The 22,306-nt window shown below is 48.0% G+C and overlaps 1 protein-coding gene across 1 annotated transcript; it reads right to left on the reverse strand.

The window, feature by feature from the left end:
* Window positions 1-2,981: 2,981 nt before the first annotated feature.
* Window positions 2,982-21,055, reverse strand: LOC144501809 (sulfotransferase 2B1-like). The gene is made up of 6 exons (XM_078225853.1): window positions 20,876-21,055; window positions 16,158-16,366; window positions 12,154-12,280; window positions 10,739-10,833; window positions 8,711-8,891; window positions 2,982-3,593 (listed from the first exon to the last, which is right to left on the reverse strand). The coding sequence occupies exons 1-6, from the start codon at window positions 21,006-21,008 to the stop codon at window positions 3,484-3,486; spliced, it is 855 nt and encodes a 284-aa protein (XP_078081979.1). The 5' UTR covers window positions 21,009-21,055; the 3' UTR covers window positions 2,982-3,483.
* Window positions 21,056-22,306: the final 1,251 nt, after the last annotated feature.

The raw sequence follows: 22,306 nt of genomic DNA on the forward strand, positions 1-22,306 counted from the left end.
TCATACAGCAAGTAGCACCCCCCCTCCGCCATAGCCCCCCTCCCCCATCCCCCCTCCCCCCCGCCATCCCCCCTCCCCCCTCCGCCATCCCCCCTCCCCCCTCCGCCATCCCCCCCTCCGCCATCCCCCCTCCCCCCATTTCCCCCTTCCCCCTCCGCCATCCCTCCCTCCCCCTATTTCCCCCTCCCCCCTCCGCCATCCCCCCCTTCCGCCATCCCCCCCACTCCACCATCCCCCCCTCCGCCATCCCCCCTCCCCCCTCCGCCATCCCCCCCGCCATCCCCCCTCCCCCCTGCCATCCCCCCTCTCCCCCGCCATCCCCCCTCCCCCCTCCGCCATCCCCCCTCCCCCCTCCGCCATCCCCCCCTCCGCCATCCCCCCCTCCCCCCATTTCCCCCTCCCCCCTCCGCCATCCCCCCCTCTGCCATCCCCCCCTTCCGCCATCTCCCCCCACTCCACCATCCCCCCCTCCGCCATCCCCCCTCCGCCATCCCCCCCCTCCCCCCTCCGCCATCCCCAACAGACACAGAGACAACTGACCGCTCGAACCGTCCGCCCTGGGATGGGGGGCGGGACCTAGATAGGGGGCGGAGCCCGGATAAGGGGCAGGGCCCAGATAAGGGGTGGGGCCAGGGGAGGGGTGGGGCAGGGAAGGTCGGGCCCAGTGGAAGAGGGCGGGGCCTGGCTCAGGGGCGGTGCCCGGGACAGATGTCAGTATAGGGGGCGGGGCCCAGGGCACAGCCTGGGACAGAAGGTGGGGCTTGGGGCAGTGGGCGTGGTCCGGGATAGGGGTGGGGCCCGGGACGGGGGGGGGGGCGTGGTGTGGTATAGTGGGCGGGGCCTGGGACAGGAAGCGGGGACCTATAGGGAGTGGGCGCTTTCTTGTGAGACCAGCCCTGCCCACTCCCACACAGCCCCACCCACTCTCACCCCAGCCCCGCCCACTCCCACCCCAGCCCCGCCCACTCCCATCCTTGTTGTACCAGAAGACCATGAAGAGCCCAGCAACTCCCCTCACCCCCAAAGCATGAGGATGAGGGGGTTCAGGGAAGAAGCAGGCCAGTGCTCACCCCCACCCTCCACCAGTGCAGAGACACACACTGCAGTGGGGGGGGTATTGTTCAAGCTGACACTCGGGCTCTCTTTCTGGACGTGTCGCCGCAAGTAGTTGGAGGCAGGGACAGCCCAGGTCACCCACACTCAGAGAGCTTCGAGAGGAGCCACCCACTCTGCCCCAGTCAGATGATGAGCCTCTGGAGGTGGCTGCCTGCTCACTGGGGGAGATGGGCGCACGATGGAGGATCTCTCTCCGTTCTGTCTGATGTCGTGGCTCCAACACGTGAACAACTCGAGGCCACAACAGGAACGTTGGCAGCCACCATGGACACCTTAGTCCAGCAGGTCCTGCTGCATTTATGCTGGGCCATGCACTCCATGGCCACACAGCCTGGTGGGCACCATCAGGATGTAGGCCACAGTGGGACCAGGGACCTTAACCTCCCTCCAGGTGCCCCACCTGCTCCAGCAGTCATCCTGGAGATGTCTGGCACCCACAGCGAGGATGAGCATCAGCCAGATGGTCTTCTGCCAGGCTGTTGAAATAGAAGTTTAAATTTATTTATTAATGTCACAAGTAAGGCTTACATTAACACTGCAATGAAGTTACTGTGAAGATCCCCTAGTCACCACACTCCGGCATCTGTTCGGGTACACTGAGGGAGAATTTAGCACGGCCAATACACCCTAACCAGCATGTCTTTCGGACTGTGGGAGGAAACCGGAGCACCCGGAGGAAACCCACACAGACACGGGAAAAACATGCAAACTCCACACAGACAGTGACCCAAGGCAGGAATTGAACCCGGGTCCCTGGCGCTGAGGCAGCAGCTCTAACCACTGTGCCACCCCGGGTCCCTGGCGCTGTGAGGCAGCAGTGCTAACCACCGTGCTGCCGTGCATTAGTGACATTGAATTCATGCTCCATCCAGCAGAAATCAATGCCGTTTCTACTCAAGACACTTTGCCAATTCTCCCCAAACCCTTGCACTGAAATCTCCGAGTACGATGAGCTTATTCATAGAATCAGAGAATCCCTACAGTGCAGAAGGAGGCCATTCGGCCCATCGAGTCTGCACCGACCACAATCCCACCCAGGCCCTATCCCCATAGCCCCATGCATTTACCCTAACTAGTCCCCCCGACACTAAGGGGCAATTTAACATGGCCAATCCACCCAACCTGCACATCTTTCGGACTGTGGGAGGAAACCGGAGCACCCGGAGGAAACCCACGCAGACACGGGGAGAGAGTGCAAACTCCACACAGACAGTGACCCAAGCCGGGATTCTTCTAGTCAACCTTTAGACTGTTGTGCGGATCATGAGCAAAGCCTCTTTGATTATTTTAGGGTTAGGTAGATGCATACATGCCAATAATGGTGGCAAACTTGATGTCTTGCAATGCTATTTGAAGGGATTTGCATCAACCAGGAAAGTCAATGGAGAGTTTCTGAAGCCTGCTGGCAATGGAGTTCTAAATCATAAACCCGATTCCTGAGAGTCATCATTCATCTTTACCGTTCCCTGGTAACCTGCTTCATCCACGCAATGACCCCTGCTCTGCGAAACTAACTTCACCAAGTGCTGAGATGTCAATGTCCAGCCAGGTGAACTTTCTGGCTATAAATGGGTGTCTGTCATCATTTGACAATCTGACATTGTGCGAAGATGTTTTGTCTTCCTTTGTTATCGCTACCTCTTTCTTTTGCACTGACGTGGGAGGTGTCTATTGGCTGCAGTGCGCAGTGCAAAATGACATGCAATGTTGGCGTGTGTGTGTGTGTGCGCACGTGTGTGTGTGTGTGTGTGTGTATATGTGTGCGTGTGTGTGCATTGGCCTGAGACAAGGCATTGTGCCCATTTCTATCAGCATCCGGCCAACCAGTCATTAAATCAACCAAATACTCAAACAATCGTGCTTTTTAAATACTTAGTTTTCACACATCTGCTTTATTTTTTGTCAAACTGCCTGTAATTAGTTTTAATTGCAAAGAATTACAATGAGTATGTAGCATGGCAATTCATACTCTATTATCTGCTGGTAATACAGAAGAAGTGTTAGTTTACTTTCCTTCTTTTCAATTATGAAAGCATCATTTTCAGGTTAAATGGTAAAATATAGCAGTGAAGAAATTAATTTAAAACAGATTAGTTTGGAATGTGAAATTTCACTGTTGATTACTGCACTAGATACAAATTGTCTGACTATATCGATAAATGCAATAAAAGATCTGGTTTTCTGCCAGATCTGTTTGAAAGAGTCCACCTGATACATCTCTCATCAGTACAGGAAAACTGGACCACCTTCAAACAATTGGCAGCATTGAGGCAATACATTTCTTCAAACTCACTCATAAATTGGAAGCACTGATATAATGCTAATTATATATTTTTGTGAAATCCAGAATTCTTGACTTCAACACCTTCAACCTTCATAAAATGGAAAATTCAGTCCTTTCATTTTTTCGGCATATATTGAATTAAAGTGTTCCGTCTGGGCTGCGGTGAAGTGGGATTTCCAGTCTCCAGAGATGCCTGTAACAGAACGGACCCTATTTACAGTAACAGCTTCAGAAAGGTTACAGTACAAGAGAAGGAAGAAATTGCATTCATAAAGTACCTGAAGACTTTAGGGTGTCCCCAAAAACTTGTATCCCATTAAAGACTTTAAGTTTAGTCATTGTTGTAAAGCGGAAAACGCAAGAACTAATTTATGCACAGCAAGCTCCCATAAATAGCATTGTGATAATGACCGGATAATTGTTTTTTGTTCAGGAAAGAGCGATGGTTGTTGAAGCTTTAATTTTGGCCCAGATACCAGTGTCTTCCTTAGAATTAGAATTGGGGCGGCACGGTGGGACAGTGGTTAGCACTGCTGCCTCACAGCATCAGGAACCCGGGTTCGATTCCCGGCTTGGGTCCCTGTCTGTGTGGAGTTTGCACGTTCTCCCCGTGTCTGCGTGGGTTTCCTCTGGGTGCTCCAGTTTCCTCCCACATTCTGAAAGATGTGTGGGTTTGGTTGATTGTCAGGGGGTTAGTAGGGTAAATAAATAGGGTTATGGAGATAGAGCCAGGGTGGGATTGCGGTCGGTGCAGACTCGATGGGCCGAATGGCCTCCTTCTGCACTGTAGGGATACTCTGATTCTATGAATGCTGCCATGAGCGCCTCGGGCTGAGGGGGGCGACAGACCCTCACTTTATATTGTAAAGTCATGTCTCACAGAGCAGCACTCGCTCAGTACTAGACTTTGAGCTCAAATCTCTGAACTGGAACTTGAACTCATAACCTTTCGATTCAGAGATAAGAATTCGACCCACTGAGTCGCGCTCTTATTGATCTATTTTCAAATATTTTTGTCTAACATCTACACCAGGATTGCCCAACCTTTACAAGCGGGGGTTATATTCAGTTATTTCTCACTAAGGGGCCAATGAGCAAATGTTGGAAAGATAAGGGGAGATTCTCTGCCGCTGTTTACAAAGTGTGGAGATGCCGGCGTTGGACTGGGGTGAACACAGTAAGAGTTTTAACAACACCAGGTTAAAGTCCAACAGGTTTATTTGGTAGCAAATACCATAAGCTTTCGGAGCGCCGCTCCTTTGTCAGATGGAGTGGAAATGTCTACAAAGGGCAGGAATGCTGGTGAGGGTGCAGAATCCAATAAGTCCCCAAGTGGCTTTTACATGGCTGGGATTTCCCATTCTGATTGTCCCCCGTGTTCATTCCCCCCAGTTACGCAATGGGGTTCCTGCCATGAAAGGTCAGGAACTCCAATATCATAAATTAACATATGAACGGCTTCCCTGTCGTACTGTCTCTCCATGTTAGGATTTTCACCCCGCCCCCCCCATGACATCACATCGGCGGGGCTTACAACGTAGAATCCCCACAATGCAGAAGGAGGCCACTTGGCCCATCGTGTCTGCACTGTCTCTCTGAAAGAGAAGCAGTTTGGGAATTGGGGAGAGCTTGTATGGCCCAGGGTGTGGCCTCAAGTGTTGGGGTAATGAAGTTTCTTTATTAAACCTTTTTCTTTGATTTACTTTCTGAACTAAGATTTTTTATCGCTTGCAACTGAAGCATTCCTTCTGCTGCATCAGAGGGGAGTGTGCGTTGGGGTCTTCCCCATGTCTGTGGGGGGATTTCCTGTGGGGGAGGGGGGGGCATGTGTATGAGTGGGTGGGTTTCCTGTGTCCAGGGGGGAATCTTTTCTCTCGTTTTTATTTTTTTTCAGATGGCCGATCTCTTGAAGGCCAAGGTGGCTGGCGGGGCAGGCTGAGGGACTGCCAAATGTCACAAAATATGGCAGGAAACACCAGCCAAGGAGCTCGTGGCTACACACTGCTTTCCTGCCTGACTCAACACTTAGGTAAAAAAATAGAAGAAATTTCGCTCAAGCTTTGACACAACATTGAATGTGAATTTCAGAAAAAAGTCAATATCAGAGCAATAAATTAATCATTTATAATCGAGTAATTAATAAAAATGACAATTAATATAGTGCTAAGCAGCTGAACTAACCAAGAAAACCTTTTTTTTGCCTTTTTATTAAGTAGCAGCGCTAGAGATACAGACTTGGCCCCAAGTCTATCTCTCTAGTGCTGCTACTATAAGTTATAAGGAGAGGCTGGATAGACTGGGATTTTTTTCTCTGGAGCATAGGAGGCTGAGGGGTGATCTTATAGAGGCCTATAAAATAATGAGGGGGATAGACAAGGTAGATAGTCAATATCTTTTCCCCAAGGTAGGGGAGTCTAAAACTAGAGGGCATAGGTTTAAGGTGAGAGGGGAGAGATACAAAAGTGTCCAGAGGGGCAATTTTTTCACACAGAGGGTGGTGAGTGTCTGGAACAAGCTGCCAGAGGTACTAGTAGAGGTGGGTACAATTTTGTCTTTTAAAAAGCATTTAGACAGTTACATGGGTAAGATGGTTACAGAGGGATATGGGACAAACGCGGGCAATTGGGACTAGCTTAGGGGCTTAACAAAAAGGGCGGCATGGACAAGCTGGGCCGAAGGGCCTGTTTCCATGCTGTAAACCTCTAAGACTCTATGGCTCTGTGACTCTAAGTCCTGATCATCAGGAAGGGGTGGGAACTGGGATTGAGCTAAGGAGTTGTCTTTAACTAACACTGTGTTTGCCTCCAATGGCTCAAACTGTGAGCCGGCCTTGGGGGAATTAATGTGAAAAAGGGGGTGAGAAGCAGCTGCCTTTCAGCCTGGATTTTTCTCCCTTCTCTCCTGGCCAGCTTTGTGGATGGGTTTTGGGGGGAGTGAGGAGAGAGGTGTTGGGGGTGTTCCCCATGTCTCACTCCCAGTCTTGGGGTCTGCCTCTCTTTCACGCACTCACTCCTGACTTGGGCCTGTGAGGTTTGGACATTTTCACTTCTGGAGGAAGGATTGGGGATGGCTGTGAAGGTGGGAATACGTACTCCCTCACTCTGCCTTGTTGGAGACTCTAGCTGCCCTAGGCGGGGGTGGCGGGGGGGCGGTGATGAGGGGTTTGCTGTTCCTTGTGGCTTCCCCTCTGCTTCTTTAAGGGCTGGTGCTTGCAGGAGAACGAGAGAGAGAGAATTCACCATGATCCCTCACACTTATGTTGTTCCTCCGATCACTCACTGAAACAATCAGTAGCAAAACACAACACCGGGGACCCGGGTTCGATTCCCGGCTTGGGGTCACTGTCTGTGTGGAGTTTGCACATTCTCCCCGTGTCTGCGTGGGTTTCCTCCGGGTGCTCCAGTTTCGTCCCACAGTCCAAAGATGTGCACGTTAGGTGCACTGGCCATGCTAAAATTGCCCCTTAGTGTCAGGGGGACTAGCTAGGGTAAATGCATAGGGTTATGGGTGGGATTGTGGTCGGTGCAGACTCGATGGGCCGAATGGTCTCCTTCTGCACATGTCGGATTCTATGATTCTATGAGAAGCGGCAGAGAAATTGCCTGTGATTGGAGGAACAGCTCATTGCAGCTCTTTAACTTGAATCTTATCTGTATTTTGGATAGGCCGGATAGAAATGCATGATGGGCTGGATTGTGGCCTGTAGTTTGGACAAGCCTGATCTATGCGATAGGGACAAGTTTGCATCTGTTTCCTGTTTGGGTCAAAGTAAAATGGCAGCAAATGAGAATCGAAAGGATGAGAAAGTACAAATCAAAAGGGGAGTGGCTTAAAAAACTGTCAACGATAAAAACCAATCTTGAATAACCAAAAAAATACCTGTAGCAAGTCCCCATTTTAAGTGACCTCACTCAGTGTTGTTTAGCGGTAATGTTTATAATGGCCAGAGCTGAAATGCTCACTTAGCGCTGGGGTTGATGCTGGGGCTGATGTAGCATGCCTAACCCAATTGGAAACATTTTGGAACAGCCTCTCCCGCTCGCTGCTTCCCTCCCCGATCTTCCCGCTTGCCAATTTGCTCCCTCACCCTCCCCCTTTGCCATGTCCCCTCTCACTGCCTCTTTCACTAGCCCTCACTTTTTAAATTCATTTATGAGACATGGGCATCGTTGGCTGGATGGCATTTATTGTCCTTGGAGGGCAGTTGAGAGTCAACCACATGGTTGTGGATCTGGAGTCACTTGTAGGCCAGACCAGGTAAGGATGGCAGAGTTCCTTCCCTGATGGATATTAGTGAACCAGATGGGTTTTTCCAACAATTGACAATGGTTGGAATTTTTATTGAATTCAAATTCCACCACCTGCCCTGGCGGGATTGGAACCCGGGTCCCCAGAACATTAGCTGAGTTTCTGGATTAATAGTCTAGTGATAGATAATACCACTAGGCCGTTGCCTCCCCTTGTCTGAACTGTTGTGTTCAACGGGGAAAATGTGCAAACTCCACACTGACAATGGCCCAAGCCGGGAATCGAACCCGGGTCCCCGGCGTTGTGTTTCGCTGCTGGTTGTTTCAGTCAGTGACTGGAGGAGCAACATGAGTGTGAGGAATCATTGGTGAATTCTCTCTCTCTCGTTCTCCTGCAAGCGCCACCCCTTAAAGGAGCAGAGGGGAAGCCACGAGGAACAGCAAAGCCTTCATCAACCCGCCCGCCCACCCCCACCGAGGGCAGCTAGAGTCTCCAATAAGACAGAGACTAACATGTTCGGCTGCCATTATTGAACAAATTCATTTACACTTCTCCACCAGAGGCAGCAGACAAGGCAATACCATATATAATAATCAAAATTAATAAAGTGGACTGATTAAAAACAGAAGATGGTTTTGTGAGGGGGAAATTGTCTCAGATACTGGATGAAAGGGGGATAGCGGGCATTTGAGTAGATAAAAACTTGTGCATCATCAGCCACAGCACCTTATAGTAAGAAGTCTCACAACACCGGGTTAAAGCCCAACAGGTTTATTTGGTAGCACGAGCTTTCGGAGCGGTGCCCCCTCATCAGGCCCCATCATTCGCCTGGTGAAGGGGCAACGCTCCGAAAGCTCGTGCTACCAAATAAACCTGTTGGACTTTAACCCGGTGTTGTGAGACTTCTTACCTTGCCTACCCCAGTCCAACGCCGGCAATTCCACATCACAGCATCTTACTAAGAGACTAACTACATCAGTTGTTTTTTAAAAGTCCTGAGGTTTATAAAAGGAATCCAAATGGCCCACGCCTGCCCCGCCTTCTGGTGTTCCTGTGATTTACCTTTTCGTAAAAAGTTGTTTTTCTTCTGATCCATCAGTTCCTCGGGAACAAAGCTGTAGTTGGACATGTCATTTCGCTTCATGTTGTCAAATTTGCTTTGTTTGGCTATGGCTTCAATTGCATCGTCACTCAGCTGTTTTCCCAGGAATTCTCCCAGTTTCACCAAAGCTCCACGCATATCCTGAAAAAGAATTGTTTGCAGTCCTTTAGGATTTATTGCATGATCATTCCCAGTCAGCCACACTCACTCTGATTTCAGAGTTTACACAAATATCTGACAATGATAATTAGAAAGAGGTTTGCTTCTCTGTTAATATTTGCTGTTTAATACTCTATTACATTCACATAATGTAAATGAAAAATTCGCTAATGCGATCTCTGTAGTACAGGCAGCATCTGAAGAAGATGGTTCCCATGACTTTATCATTCTCAAAATGGTCCCAATTCAAAAATCTACAATCATTTCAAGGTATTAGATTCACAAGAAAACTATTATTTGAGAACTACCCAGGAATCAGCAACATTTAGGTAAAAGTAAATTCCAGAACAGTGCATTTCTAAATTTGAAAAGAGGAGAAAAAGTTTAAAGTTTATTTATTTGTCACAAGTAGGCTTACATTAACACTGTAATGAAGTTACTGTGAAAATCCCCTAGTCGCCACACTCCGGCACCTATTCAGACACACCGAGGGAGAATTTAGCACGGCCAATGAACTGAACCAGCACGTCTTTCCGACTGGAGCACCCGGAGGAAACCCATGCAGACATGGGGAGAATGTGTAAACTCCACACAGACAGACAGCTTTTGAGCATTGCTAAAAAAATGATGCTGGTGAAGCTTTTTGTCTCACACGCATCCAGAGAGATGCAAGAATGCCAAATTTCTAAAGGAGTGTTAATTAGTTGGAAAGTCAATCTTGATTGGTTGAGATGTTGCCATGGCAAATGCCCCAGAGAGCTATCGTCAAGCAGGCTTTTGTTTATTCAAAAAAGGGTGCAACACCTGGACATGTTCCTTTTAGCCTGCAGAGGACAGGTCTATCGTATGAATATGTGTAGCTTTTAGCAGGCATAAGCTACCAAACCAGCTTGGCTTGTTTGAGGTGTACAAAATTATGAAGGACATCGATAGGGTAGCTAGGAAGAAACTTTTCCCCATAATAGAGGAGTCAATAACCAGGAGGCATAGATTTAATGAAGGGATAGGGGCTTAAGAGAGGATTTGAGGAAAAATCTTTTCACTCAGGGAATGATGGGAATCTGGAACTCACTGCCTGAAAGGGTGGGAGAGGCAGGAACCCCTCACCAACATTTAAGAAGCATTTAGATGAGCACTTGAAACGCCCATAACATACAAGGATATGGACCAAGTGCTGGAAAATGAGATTAGAATAGTTAGGTGCTTGATGGCCGATGCCATCTCTAATTGCAAAGTTTCATTTATAACAAGACTTGGGAAATTTGGTTAGGTGCATTGGCCCGAACAGGCGCTGGAGTGTGGCAACTAGGGGAATTTCACAGTAACTTCATTGCAGTGTTAATGTAAGCCTTACTTTTGACTAATAATTAAACTTTTACTTTCAGTTAAAGTTTATTTATTAGTGTCACAAGTAGGCTTACATTAACACTGCAATGAAGTTACTGTGAAAATCCCCTAGTTGCCACACTCCAGCGCCTGTTTGGGTACACTGAGGGAGAATTTAGCATGGCCAATCCACCTAACCAGCACATCTTTCAGACTGTGGGAGGAAACCGGAGCACCCGGAGGAAACCCACGCAGACATGGGGAGAATGTGCGAACTCCACACAGACAGTGACCCGAGGCCGGGTCCCTGGTGCTGTGAGGCAGCGATGCTAACCACTCAACACTCAGTCAACAGTTTTGGAAAGCAGAGCACTCAAATCTTTAAAACTAAGAAATGACTTTATTGAAACGAAATGTTCGGGAGTTAAGGGCAGACGTTACTCCTCTCCAAGCTAGAGAAAGGGGAAAACTGTAAAAGCAAGCAAAACAAAATGATCACATACCTGCAACATCTCTTCGTAAGTTAGAAACAACAAGTTATCCTGACCCTTCCGAGGCCACCAACTCTTAATATGGTCAAACCAGGAACCAAACATTACTATTTAAAGGGTGAAGAAAGACAATTTAATAAATATTAGACAGACAAACAGTGTTGCTGTTCTCAAAGGCAATCATTTGCCATGCAAACCAAAATATCAATTTGTTGTCAAAGCACTCAAACCACCAAAAAATTTCAATTCTGGACCACACCACAGGTGGAGTTTCCCAAAATCACCCAGTTATCAATGACTACATCACATGCCCAGCATAATAAGGGCTATTGCAATCCAATCGTATTGTAGGAACTGAGATTTGCTTCACTTGCACAGGGGAGGTGGTGACGCAGTGATATAGTCACTGGAGAGTAATCCAGAAAGCCAGTGTAATTCTCTGGGGACTTGGGTTCGAATCCCACCACAGCAGCTGGTGAAATTTGAATTCAATAAAAGATATCTGGAATTATTGTAAAAACCCATCTGGTTCACTAACTTCCTTTAGGGAAGGAAATTCACTGTCCTTACCTGGTCTGGCCTACATGTGACTCCAGATTCACAGCAATGCGGTTAACTCTTAACTGCCACTCAGTGTGAGGGTAATTTAGGGAATGGGCAACAAATGTTGGCCTTGCCAGCGATGCCCACATCCCGTGAACGAATAAAGAAAAATTACAAGGGAATTTGGTATGTCCGCTACAACTCTCACCATAGAAAAGCTTTCTTTCTGGTTGTATCACAGCTTGGTATGGCTCCTGCTCTGCCCAAGACCACAAGAAACTACAAAGGGTTGTGAATGAAGCCCAATCCATCACGCAAACCAACCTCCCATTCATTGACTCTGTCTACACTTCCCGCTGCCTCGACAAAGCAGCCAGCATAATTAAGGACCCCACGCACCCCGGACATTCTCTCTTCCACCTTCTACCGTCGGGAAAAAGATACAAAAGTCTGAGATCATGTACCAACCGACTCAAGAATAGTTTCTTCCCTGATCTTGAATGGACCTACCTTGCACTAAGATGATCATTCTCTACAACCCAGCTATGAGCATAACACTACATTCTGTGCCATCTCCTTTCCTCCTCTATGAACGGTATGCTTTGTCTGTATAGCATGCAAGAAACAATACTTTTCACTGTATACTAATAAATGTGGCAATAACAAATCAAATCAAATCAAACCAGCTCTTTTATAGACACAGCGCTGACATGATGGGCCAAATGGTCTCCACCTGTTCCATAGTGTTCCATATTGTCTGTACTCAACCAGCCTTAAAAGAAATGATGACACGTCACCAAATCTGTTATCTCAATGAAAGGAAACAGGGGAATTTACATCCTCCCATTGAAAAAAATAATGAATGAATGAATAAAGAACATTACCTTTTCCTTCCAGGAACCTCTGAATGAATTCCTCAAAGGTGCCTGGGTTCTCCAAGAATGAGGCCATGTTGTGATAGTGGAAGGAAGAAACGAGAGCATCCTTTGGATTTCGGGTCACATAGACAACCTGGAATAAGATTCAAGTCGGTCCCAACAGAGAATAAAAACACAATCACTTTAATAGAATGATTTTAGGAATTTCCATAGTTTAACTCATTGTACATTCTGATTCAGGAAGTGTTCACCAAAACGGGCACAGTGATGTTAGCACCTAGACACAGAGGCAGTGTGTTCACCCACTGTGAGTGGTGACGATCTCGTAACCTGTTTGCTGACACTAAAAGAACAAACATGAACATGAAAACTACCAATTTGTTCACTAATGTCCTTCAGGGACAGGTGTGTGCCTGAACCTCACATGTGTGTGCCTTAACCTCACGTGTGTGTGCCTTAACCTCACATGTGCCCTAACTTCACATGTATGTGCCTTAACCTCACATGTGTGCCTTAACCTCACGTGTGTGCCTTAGCCTCACGTGTGTCTGCCTTAACCTCACGTGTGTGCCTTAACCTCATGTGTGTGCCCTAACCTCACGTGTGTGTCCTAACCTCACGTGTGTGTGCCTTACCTCACGTGTGTCTGCCCTAACCTCACGTGTGCGCCTTAACCTCACGTGTGCCCTAACTTCACATGTATGTGCCTTAACCTCACGTGTGTGCCTTAATCTCACGTGTGTCTGCCTTAACCTCACGTGTGCCCTAACCTCACATGTATTTACTTTAACCTCACGTGTGTGCCTTAACCTCACATGTGTGTGCCTTAATCTCATGTGTGTCTGCCCTAACCTCACATGTGCGCCTTAACCTCATATGTGTGTGCTTTGCAGAGTTACACTGAGCCAACTCTGAAAACGGGAGCACAAGTTGTGCTAATTTGTGTGGTGTAACGGAAGGGAGAAGCTGAGTTCTCACCCAAGTACAACACGGCTCCAGAAGAACTTAGACAGTTTGAAGGGGATTTCTGGAGCAAGATACTGTTGTAAGATCTGTGTACAGAGCATATCAGCATAAAGAAACCTTGGAATTCTAACATACCCAAGCACAAAATGCAAACGACAAGATTATGCATATATTATCCATGACATACAGTAAATGCTGGATGCGATTGAGTCAAATCACGATCAAACACAATTTTAAAAAATGATAAAACTCTCGCAAAAGGCGAATGGCAGCGTGTAAACGGCTGCAGAGCTGAAGGTGCTTGTTGCTGAATGGGGAAAGAGCGGCCGATGATCCAGAGCAGACTCGTACTGAAGTCCCCACTTTCACAGATGTCATGTGACTCACCTTGTGCGACAGTAATAACTCGTTTTAGTATAATTTATTTATTTATTCTTTCGTGGGATGTGGGTTTGCTGGCAAAACAACATTTGTTGCCCATCCCTAAGATGTGTGGGTTAGGTTGATTGGCCACGCTAAATTGACCCTAGTGTCAGGGGGATTAACAGGGTAAATATGTGGGGTTACGGGAATAGGGCCTGGGTGGGATTGTGGTCGGTGCAGACTCGATGGGCTGAATGGCCTCCTTCAGCACTGTAGGGATTCTATGATTCTCATTCCCCCACCATTTCAGACGGCCACCAAGAGTGAACCACATTGCTGTGGCTCTGGAGTCACATGTAGACCAGACCGGGTCAGGAAGGCAGATTTCCTTCCCTAAAGGGCATCAGTGAACCCGATGGGTTTTTCCGACAATCGACAATGGTTTCATGGTCATCATTATTGAAACTCGCTTTTCAATTACAGATTTATTAATTACATTTAAATTCCACCAGCTGCTGTGGTGGGGTTTGAACCTTTGTCCCGAGAATATTAGCCTGGACCCCTGGATTACAATTCCAGTGACACAGGGCACAGTGAAAGTCAGGGCTGCTGTCTATACTCAGCCTTGAAGACTTGCGCGGCAGAATTAACCGTCTGTTAGTGAAGTCAATCCAATGCAGCGATGACAATGTGGAACACGGATGATAGAGGGATATTCCCCTCCATAAAAAATCTAACTCAATAGGGCCTCCTCCCAATTGTCAAAGTGATGGAAAAAGCCACCAAAACTGTCATCGAATGACGCTGATGAAGAGGGCAGAGATCTAACCCTAACTATTGATCAGGTCATGACAGGGTCAAGCCTGTGTTGGAGAGTCCCTTTCTCTTTGGATAATACTGGACTGTGCTTGGGTAGTTTGGGGCAAGTCACTGTCTATCATGTGATATGGTCTTTGACCAATGTTTGACTGCACTGCACGATGCAGCAATACAACCACCAGAGGCCTAGGCCTCAAGGACAGAATGAGGTTCAAAATCCGGAACCACAACCCCCTCCCCCCCTCTCCCCCCTCCCCTGGTTCCTTCACTGCACCATGCAGGGTAGGAGCTTCCTGCAAACTATCAGGAATGGAGACACAGAGGTACACTCACACTTAGGGAAAGGAGAGTAAGAGGGAGAGAGATCAACAGAGCGAGAGAGAGCGAGAGAGCGGGAAAGGAGAGCGAAAGAGACAGAGCGGGAACGGAGAGAGAGATTGGAAAAGAGAGAGAGCGAGAGAATGAGAAAGGAGAGTGAGAGAGACACATAGAAGGAAAGGAGGGACAGAGACAGTGGGAAAGGAGAGAGAGAGAGAGAGGGGGGAAAGGAAAGCAAGCAAAAAGTTGTGCAGAGTTCCCAGAGAGCTGTGTGGGGGGGAACAGAATCTCTGCTCCTCAGGGCTTGTTTGGGTTAGTTTGATCTAACAGTATCACTGTTATATTCACTGATTTACTTTATTTTGTAAGTTATCACAGTCTGGAATGTATTATGTTGCACATGTACAGCTGAGTATTTTAAACTGTACATTGGCTATTCTGGGTAAGAAATGTCTGAAGGAACCAAACTCCTTGATTCTTGTGGGAATTCAAGATTCACAGAAAAGCTTTTTCACTTAAGGGTGTGATTTTGAGGATTGCATCTACAATTCATAGTGAGGAAAATGATGATAGCAACCGTGGAGGAACTCTCAAATGTCACATATACAAACACAGATACGAGTGTCACGATTAGACATCCCCCAGCTCTAGAATAATTGGGGTTGTACAGATGCAACTAGTTGGCATTCGTGCCAGTGACAATTCTGTATCCATCACAAAGGCCCTACAGTAGATGTCACATCATACTACAGAGCTCACATTGTCGACAAGGCAGGGATTCCTAACACTGAGAGAAATCCCTCATGGCGAGTTCAGCTTCAGTGTTGCTGCATTTTAACAGGAGGCTGTGCAGACACCCAGTTGTGCCACTGTAACTTGGCAACCATGCTGACAAGTTAACAAGAGTCAAGGACATAGAGCGGCACGGTGGCACAGTGTTAGCATTGCTGCCTCACAGCGCCAGGAACCTGGGTTCGATTCTGGCCTCAGGTCACTGTCTGTGTGGAGTCTGCACGTTCTCCCCGTGGATTTTCTCCGGGTGCTCCGGTTTCCTCCCACAGTCCAAAGATGTGTGGGTTAGGTGGATTGGCCGTGTTAAATTGCCCCAGAGTGTTAGGGAGATTAGTGGGGTAAATACGTGAGGTTACAGGAATAGGGCCTGGATGGGATTGTGGTCAGTGCAGACTCGATGGGCCGAATGGCCACCTTCTGCACTGTAGGGATACAATGAAGAACTAACAGTAAAACATTATCACACTCCAGCATTTAACATGATCGAAATTTACTGTGTGTACCTTGCAGTTCATCATCCTCTCATTGTGCAAATAAAGAGTTAGTTATCCAAACAAACCACAGGATCCAACAAAAAGTGGAACAAACAGGAGTGTGAGGACATTCATGTCTTTACTCTTACTATTCTCCTCAAGCTGCTCCTTGCAACTTTCGGGACTTTTTAAAGTTTCACTCATTCTGTCCTCTGATTTCATTTCTGTTTTTTGCACCCCCCCCGCCGTGACAAATTAGAAGGAAAAATAATACTTCACTTTTGCTTTTGACGTATAGAAGGACTTTGGCATCAGATGATAAGGAAGATGAGTTGTGATAAGCCGGGGTGAAGGTCTGTTCTCCAGTAGTGCTTTCCCACTCTTTTGCTCCAACCATGGAACACGCTGCCAGTTTGGGATAGTTTGTACTGGTGTCAGATCACCTTTGCTGTAAACTAAAGGCAATATTTCTTGCATCCAAGTAGTACCTGTTTATATAAATTGTACAAGTTATCTGGACATTAGAACCAGAAAGATCATTCTCACATTGCCTCATTCAATAAAATATGAAATGAGAAAAGGCCACTCATACATCCCCTTCAAGTTTCTAGGTGTCCAGATCACCAACAACCTGTCCTGGTCCCCCCATGCTGATGCTACAATTAAGAAAGCCCCACCAACACCTCTACTTTCTCAAGAGACTAAGGAAATTTGGCATGTCAGCTACGACTCTCACCAATTTCTACAGATGCACCATAGAAAGCATTCTTTCTGGTTGTATCACAGCTTGGTATGGCTCCTGTTCTGCCCAAGACCGCAAGAAACTACAGAGTTGTGAACGAAGCCCAGTCCATCACTCAAACCAGCCGCCCATCCATTGACTCTGTCGACACTTCCCGCTGCCTCGGGAAAGCAGCCAGCATAATTAAGGACCCCACGCACCTTGGTCTTCCACCTTCTTCCATCAGGAAAAAGATACAAAAGTCTGAAGTCACGTACCAATCGACTCAAAAACAACTCCTTCCCTGCTGCCATCAGACTTCTGAATGGACCTACCTCATATTAAGTTGATCTTTCTCTACACCCTAGCTATGACCGTAACACTACATTCTGCACCCCCTCCTTTCCTTCTCTATGAACAGTATGCTTTGTCTGTATAGCGCACAAGAAACAATACTTTTCACTGTATCCCAATACATGTGACAATAATAAATCAAATCAAATTTGCTCACCTTTCTCCATGTCCCGTGAATCATAAAATCCCTATACCGTAGAAAGAGGCCATTCAGCCCATCGATCCTACACCGACAACAATCTCACCCAGGCCCTAACCCAGTAATCCTGGCCACTCTCCCTGACACTAAGGGTCAATTTAGCACGGCCAATCAACCTAACCTGCGCATCTTTGGACAATGGGAGGAAACCGGAGCACCCGGAATAAACCCACGCAGACACGGGGAGAATGTGGAGACTCCATACAGTCAATTACCCGAGGTGGGAATTGAACCTGGGTTCCTAGCACTGTGGGGCAGCAGTGCTAACCCCTGTGTCACCCGTGAAGCAACATTCTAACTGCGCAGACTAAAGCAGCAGCTGACAAAAAAGTTTCAGACTGATATTTTTTTACTGCTGGGAGCAGCATTGCAAAATCCCTAAAGCACACCAACAAAGAACAGTCTGATTCCCTGGGTACAACATCTCATCAGCAGTGCAGACATGACCATGTCATGATAATTGGTGCAATGCCCTGACACAGCCACCAGGGTGTGCTCCTGCTGCAGTAGCAGCTTTGCTATCCTGGGCAGGGCTAGTGGATTACAGGATGACCCAATGAAAAACCCAAAAGGTTTGCGTTAATGTGGCGTGAGAGAGAGCCCCTGGCTATGCACAAGTCACTTCCACGGAGTTAGTGACATTAATAGCTTTGCATCAACACTTCTCGGTCTTTTGGCTAAGATCAAGTGTAGTATTGGCGTCCTGCACTTGATAGAAGTCACTGAGGGTTACACCGAGGCTTCATTTGAAGCAATTTTTAAAAATTGCATCTAGGCCTTTTGGCCAAGATGCAAATGAGATCACTGGATGGGGAAGCTGCCTGCTCCAATTAGCTGGGACCATGTAGATCAAGCCCTGGTAAGAAGTGTAGAAACTTGATGTCTGTGTCGATATGCGCAATCTTCTTGGCGATCCTCTCCGCTTGGAGCCGGCAGACATCATGATCAAGCCCTAGACAGGAAGCCTGACTTGCCAGCTTGGATCTGGAACGTCTCACTTTTTGAGACTTTGAATTGGGCTTTGATTGGATTGAATTGGAAAAAAAATTGCTTTGCACCATCTGCCAAGTCCTCGAGTTATCTCGAGTTATTTTTCTTTCGTTCATGCGATGCGGGTGTCGCTGGCTAGGCCAGCACTTGCTGCCCATCCCTAACTGGTGAGAATGCGGTGGTGAGCTGTCTTCTTGGGCAGCTCCAGTCGCTGAGGTGCAGATACACCCACAGCGCTGATCACAGAGCTGCAGGGAAAATAATCCGATTCTGACAGGGGAGGTCAGTGACTGTGCAGCATGTGGCTGAGAGGTCGACACAGCGAGTGTAGCACGTTGGGTCATTTCAGTTCAGTAGTCTCCAATCACCGTCAGCATCAGTCCTTTCTCAGAAGACTAAGGGAATTTGGCATGTCAGCTATGACTCTCACCAACTTTTACAGTTGCACCATAGAAAGCATTCTTTCTGGCTGTATCACAGCTTGGTATGGGCTCCTGCTCTGCCCAAGACCGCAAGGAACTACAAAAGGTCGTGAATGTAGCCCAATCTATCACGCAAACCAGCCTCCCATCCAGTGACTCTGTCTACACTTCCCGCTGCCTCGGCAAAGCAGCCAGCATAATTAAGGACCCCGCGCACCCCGGACATTCTCTCTTCCACCTTCTTCCTTCGGGAAAAAGATACAAAAGTCTGAGGTCACGTACCAACTGACTCAAGAACATAACTTCTTCCCTGCTGCTGTCAGACTTTTGAATGGACCTACCTTGCATTAAGTTGATCTTTCTCTACACCCTAGCTATGACTGTAACACTACATTCCGCACTCTCTCATTTCCTTCTCTATGAACGGTATGCTTTGTCTGTATAGCACGCAAGAAACAATACTTTTCATTGTATGTTAATCCATGTGACAATAATAAATCAAATCAAATCCTGTAGAAGGAGATCAAAATCAATGCTCCTGATCAACATTGTCAAAACCTGCTGCTGCTGCAGAGGAGATGTACCAGGGATAAGAGAATTCAGTCAAGTGTAGAGATCAGAAAAGCTGGAATAGTGGCACAGTGGCAGAGTGGTTAACACTGCTGCCTCAGCACCAGGGTCCCGAGTTCAATTCCAGACTTGAGTCATTGTCTGTGTGGAGTTAGCACGTTCTCCTCGTGTCTGCGTGGGTTTCCTCCGGGTGCTCCGGTTTCCTCCCACAGCCCAAAGATATGCAGTTTAAAGTTTATTTATTAGTGTCATGAGTAGGTTTACATTAATGCCGCAATGAAGTTACTGTGAAATTCCACTCCGGCGCCTGTTCGGGTACACAGAGGGAGAATTTAGCACGGCCAATGCACCCTAATCAGCACGTCTTTCAGACTGTGGGAGGAAACCCACGCAAACACGGGGATAGCGTGCAAACTCCACACAGTCACCCAAGCCGGGAATTGAACTGAGGACCCTGGTGCTGTGAGGCAGCAGTGCTAACCACGGATTGGTCATGCCGCGGATTGGTCATGCCAAATTGCCCCTTAGCGCCCAAAGATATGTAGATTGTAAGAATTAGCGGGGTAAATGTGTGGGGTTATGGGGATAGGGTGGGGAGAGCCTGGGTGGGATGTTCTGTTGGAGAGTCAGTGCAGACTCGATGGGCCGAATGGCCTCCTTCTGCATTGTAGGGATTCTTTGATTCTCACTAAAGCAAAAATGGACATGGGGAAGTTCAATAAAGGTTTTCACAACTGAGGGTTTGAGAGAGTCGGTGGAATAACTGGCTGCAAACTTGGTCACCAGAACAAGTGACAAAAGCAGATGAAGTTATATTCCTTATGTGAGTTATGATTGGAATGCATTGCCTGCAGAGTTGAGCAGATTCAACAACAACATTCACAGAGTAATTAGACACATACTGAAAAGGAAAAGTAAATCACTGCAGAGTCCTGGGGAAAGTCAGAGACCAAAGAGCAACTATTTCAGAGAAATCTGGGAATGGCAAAGAAAAGCACCACTGAAACCAGGTTTACATTATTCGCGGGGTAAGGATCACTCTGAATAACTCACTTCAACAACTTGTCTTGTTAGCGAAATGCTGCAATCTCCGAGGAACAAAACATTTACACAGACAGCTTAGAGATTGGCTCATTCTGAAATCTAAACCACTGAGGATTTTCACCATCTGATTAAACTATCCGATTTCGGAATTCCAGTCTCAGCTCCGACATAAAGCGGATAAAATAAAAGGCCAACTGGAGGGCGAAGATCCCCAAGGGGAATTGGGGGAAGGAGGGGAGTTGGGTGCAGAGGAGCAGCGCTCTTTGGCGAGACTCCAGCTGTGGTTGTGGCTCAGTGAACTGGCAGGGACCTGGGGACAGTTGCTGATATTTCCTTCCCCTCTCTCTCACATTAATTTCTGGTTCTCCCTCTCACTAGTTTCTGGTTCGGGGGGTGTAACTGCCAGAGGGTTTTCACTCGAGACCTCACTGATCCCGGCTCCAAAAGAACAGCATCCAACCCATCTCAATCTGAGAAACTTTGGCAAATGGCTGAGAATTAGCTGGGGGTCCTGGTCCCTTGTACCCACCCACCCTCACCCTCACCCCACCCTCTCTCACCCTCACCCTCTCCCTCACCCATTCCCCACCCTCACCCTTTCCCCACCCTCTCTCACCCTCACCCATTCCCCACCCTCACCCTTTCCCCACCCTCTCTCATCCTCACCCTCTCCCTCTGTCCCTCTCCCTCTCCTCACCGGATTTGGGGTAAGTGGCGATGAAAACATCTTCATCCCGGACCTGGAATTCCTCTCGGGCGAACCTGAGGCTTTCCTCCGAGTGAACCAGGCTGGGGTACAGCGAGCCCTCGTACACAATGTTCAAACTCATCGCTGCCCCGGCAGGAAGCGCCTCTCACTGACTGATCACAGCAGCAGAAAGCTCTGGCTCACGGAGACGCATGCTCCATGGAGTAGCAACATCACAACTCTCCCAAAGCCCAGCACTGTGACACTGTGCCAGAGAGAGAGAGAGAGAGCAGTGTGACACTGTGCCAGAGAGAGAGAGCACTGTGACACTGTGCCAGTGAGAGAGAGAGAGCAGTGTGACACTGTGCCAGTGAGAGAGAGAGAGCAGTGTGACACTGTGCCAGAGAGAGAGAGAGAGAGAGCAGTGTGACACTGTGCCAGAGAGAGAGAGCACTGTGACACTGTGCCAGAGAGAGAGAGAGAGCAGTGTGACACTGTGCCAGTGAGAGAGAGAGAGCAGTGTGACACTGTGCCAGAGAGAGAGAGAGAGAGCACTGTGAAACTGTGCCAGAGAGAGAGAGAGAGAGCACTGTGACACTGTGCCAGAGAGAGAGAGAGAGAGCACTGTGACACTGTGCCAGAGAGAGAGAGAGCAGTGTGACACTGTGCCAGAGAGAGGGAGAGAGAGAGAGAAAGGAGTGTGACACTGTGCCAGAGAGAGAGAGAGAGAGCAGTGTGACACTGTGCCAGTGAGAGAGAGAGCAGTGTGACACTGTGCCAGTGAGAGAGAGCAGTGTGACACTGTGCCAGTGAGAGAGAGAGAGCAGTGTGACACTGTGCCAGTGAGAGAAAGAGAGAGAGCAGTGTGACACTGTGCCAGTGAGAGAGAGCAGTGTGATACTGTGCCAGAGAGAGGGAGAGAGCAGTGTGACACTGTGCCAGAGAGAGAGAGAGAGAATGTTACACTGTGCCAGTGAGAGAGAGCAGTGTGACACTGTGCCAGAGAGAGAGAGAGAGAATGTTACACTGTGCCAGTGAGAGAGAGCAGTGTGACACTGTGCCAGAGAGAGGGAGAGAGCATTGTGACACTGTGCCAGTGAGAGAGAGCAGTGTGACACTGTGCCAGGGAGAGAGAGAGAGAGAGCAGTGTGACACTGTGCCAGTGAGAGAGAGCAGTGTGACACTGTGCCAGAGAGAGAGAGAGAGAGAGAGCAGTGTGACACTGTGCCAGAGAGAGAGAGAGAGAGAGCAATGTGACACTGTGCCAGTGAGAGAGAGCAGTGTGACACTGTGCCAGGGAGAGAGAGAGAGAGAGCAGTGTGACACTGTGCCAGTGAGAGAGAGCAGTGTGACACTGTGCCAGAGAGAGAGAGAGAGCAGTGTGACACTGTGCCAGAGAGAGAGAGAGAGAGCAATGTGACACTGTGCCAGTGAGAGAGA

Source organism: Mustelus asterias, chromosome 12, assembly GCF_964213995.1.
Source record: "Mustelus asterias chromosome 12, sMusAst1.hap1.1, whole genome shotgun sequence".
NCBI lineage: Eukaryota > Metazoa > Chordata > Chondrichthyes > Carcharhiniformes > Triakidae > Mustelus > Mustelus asterias.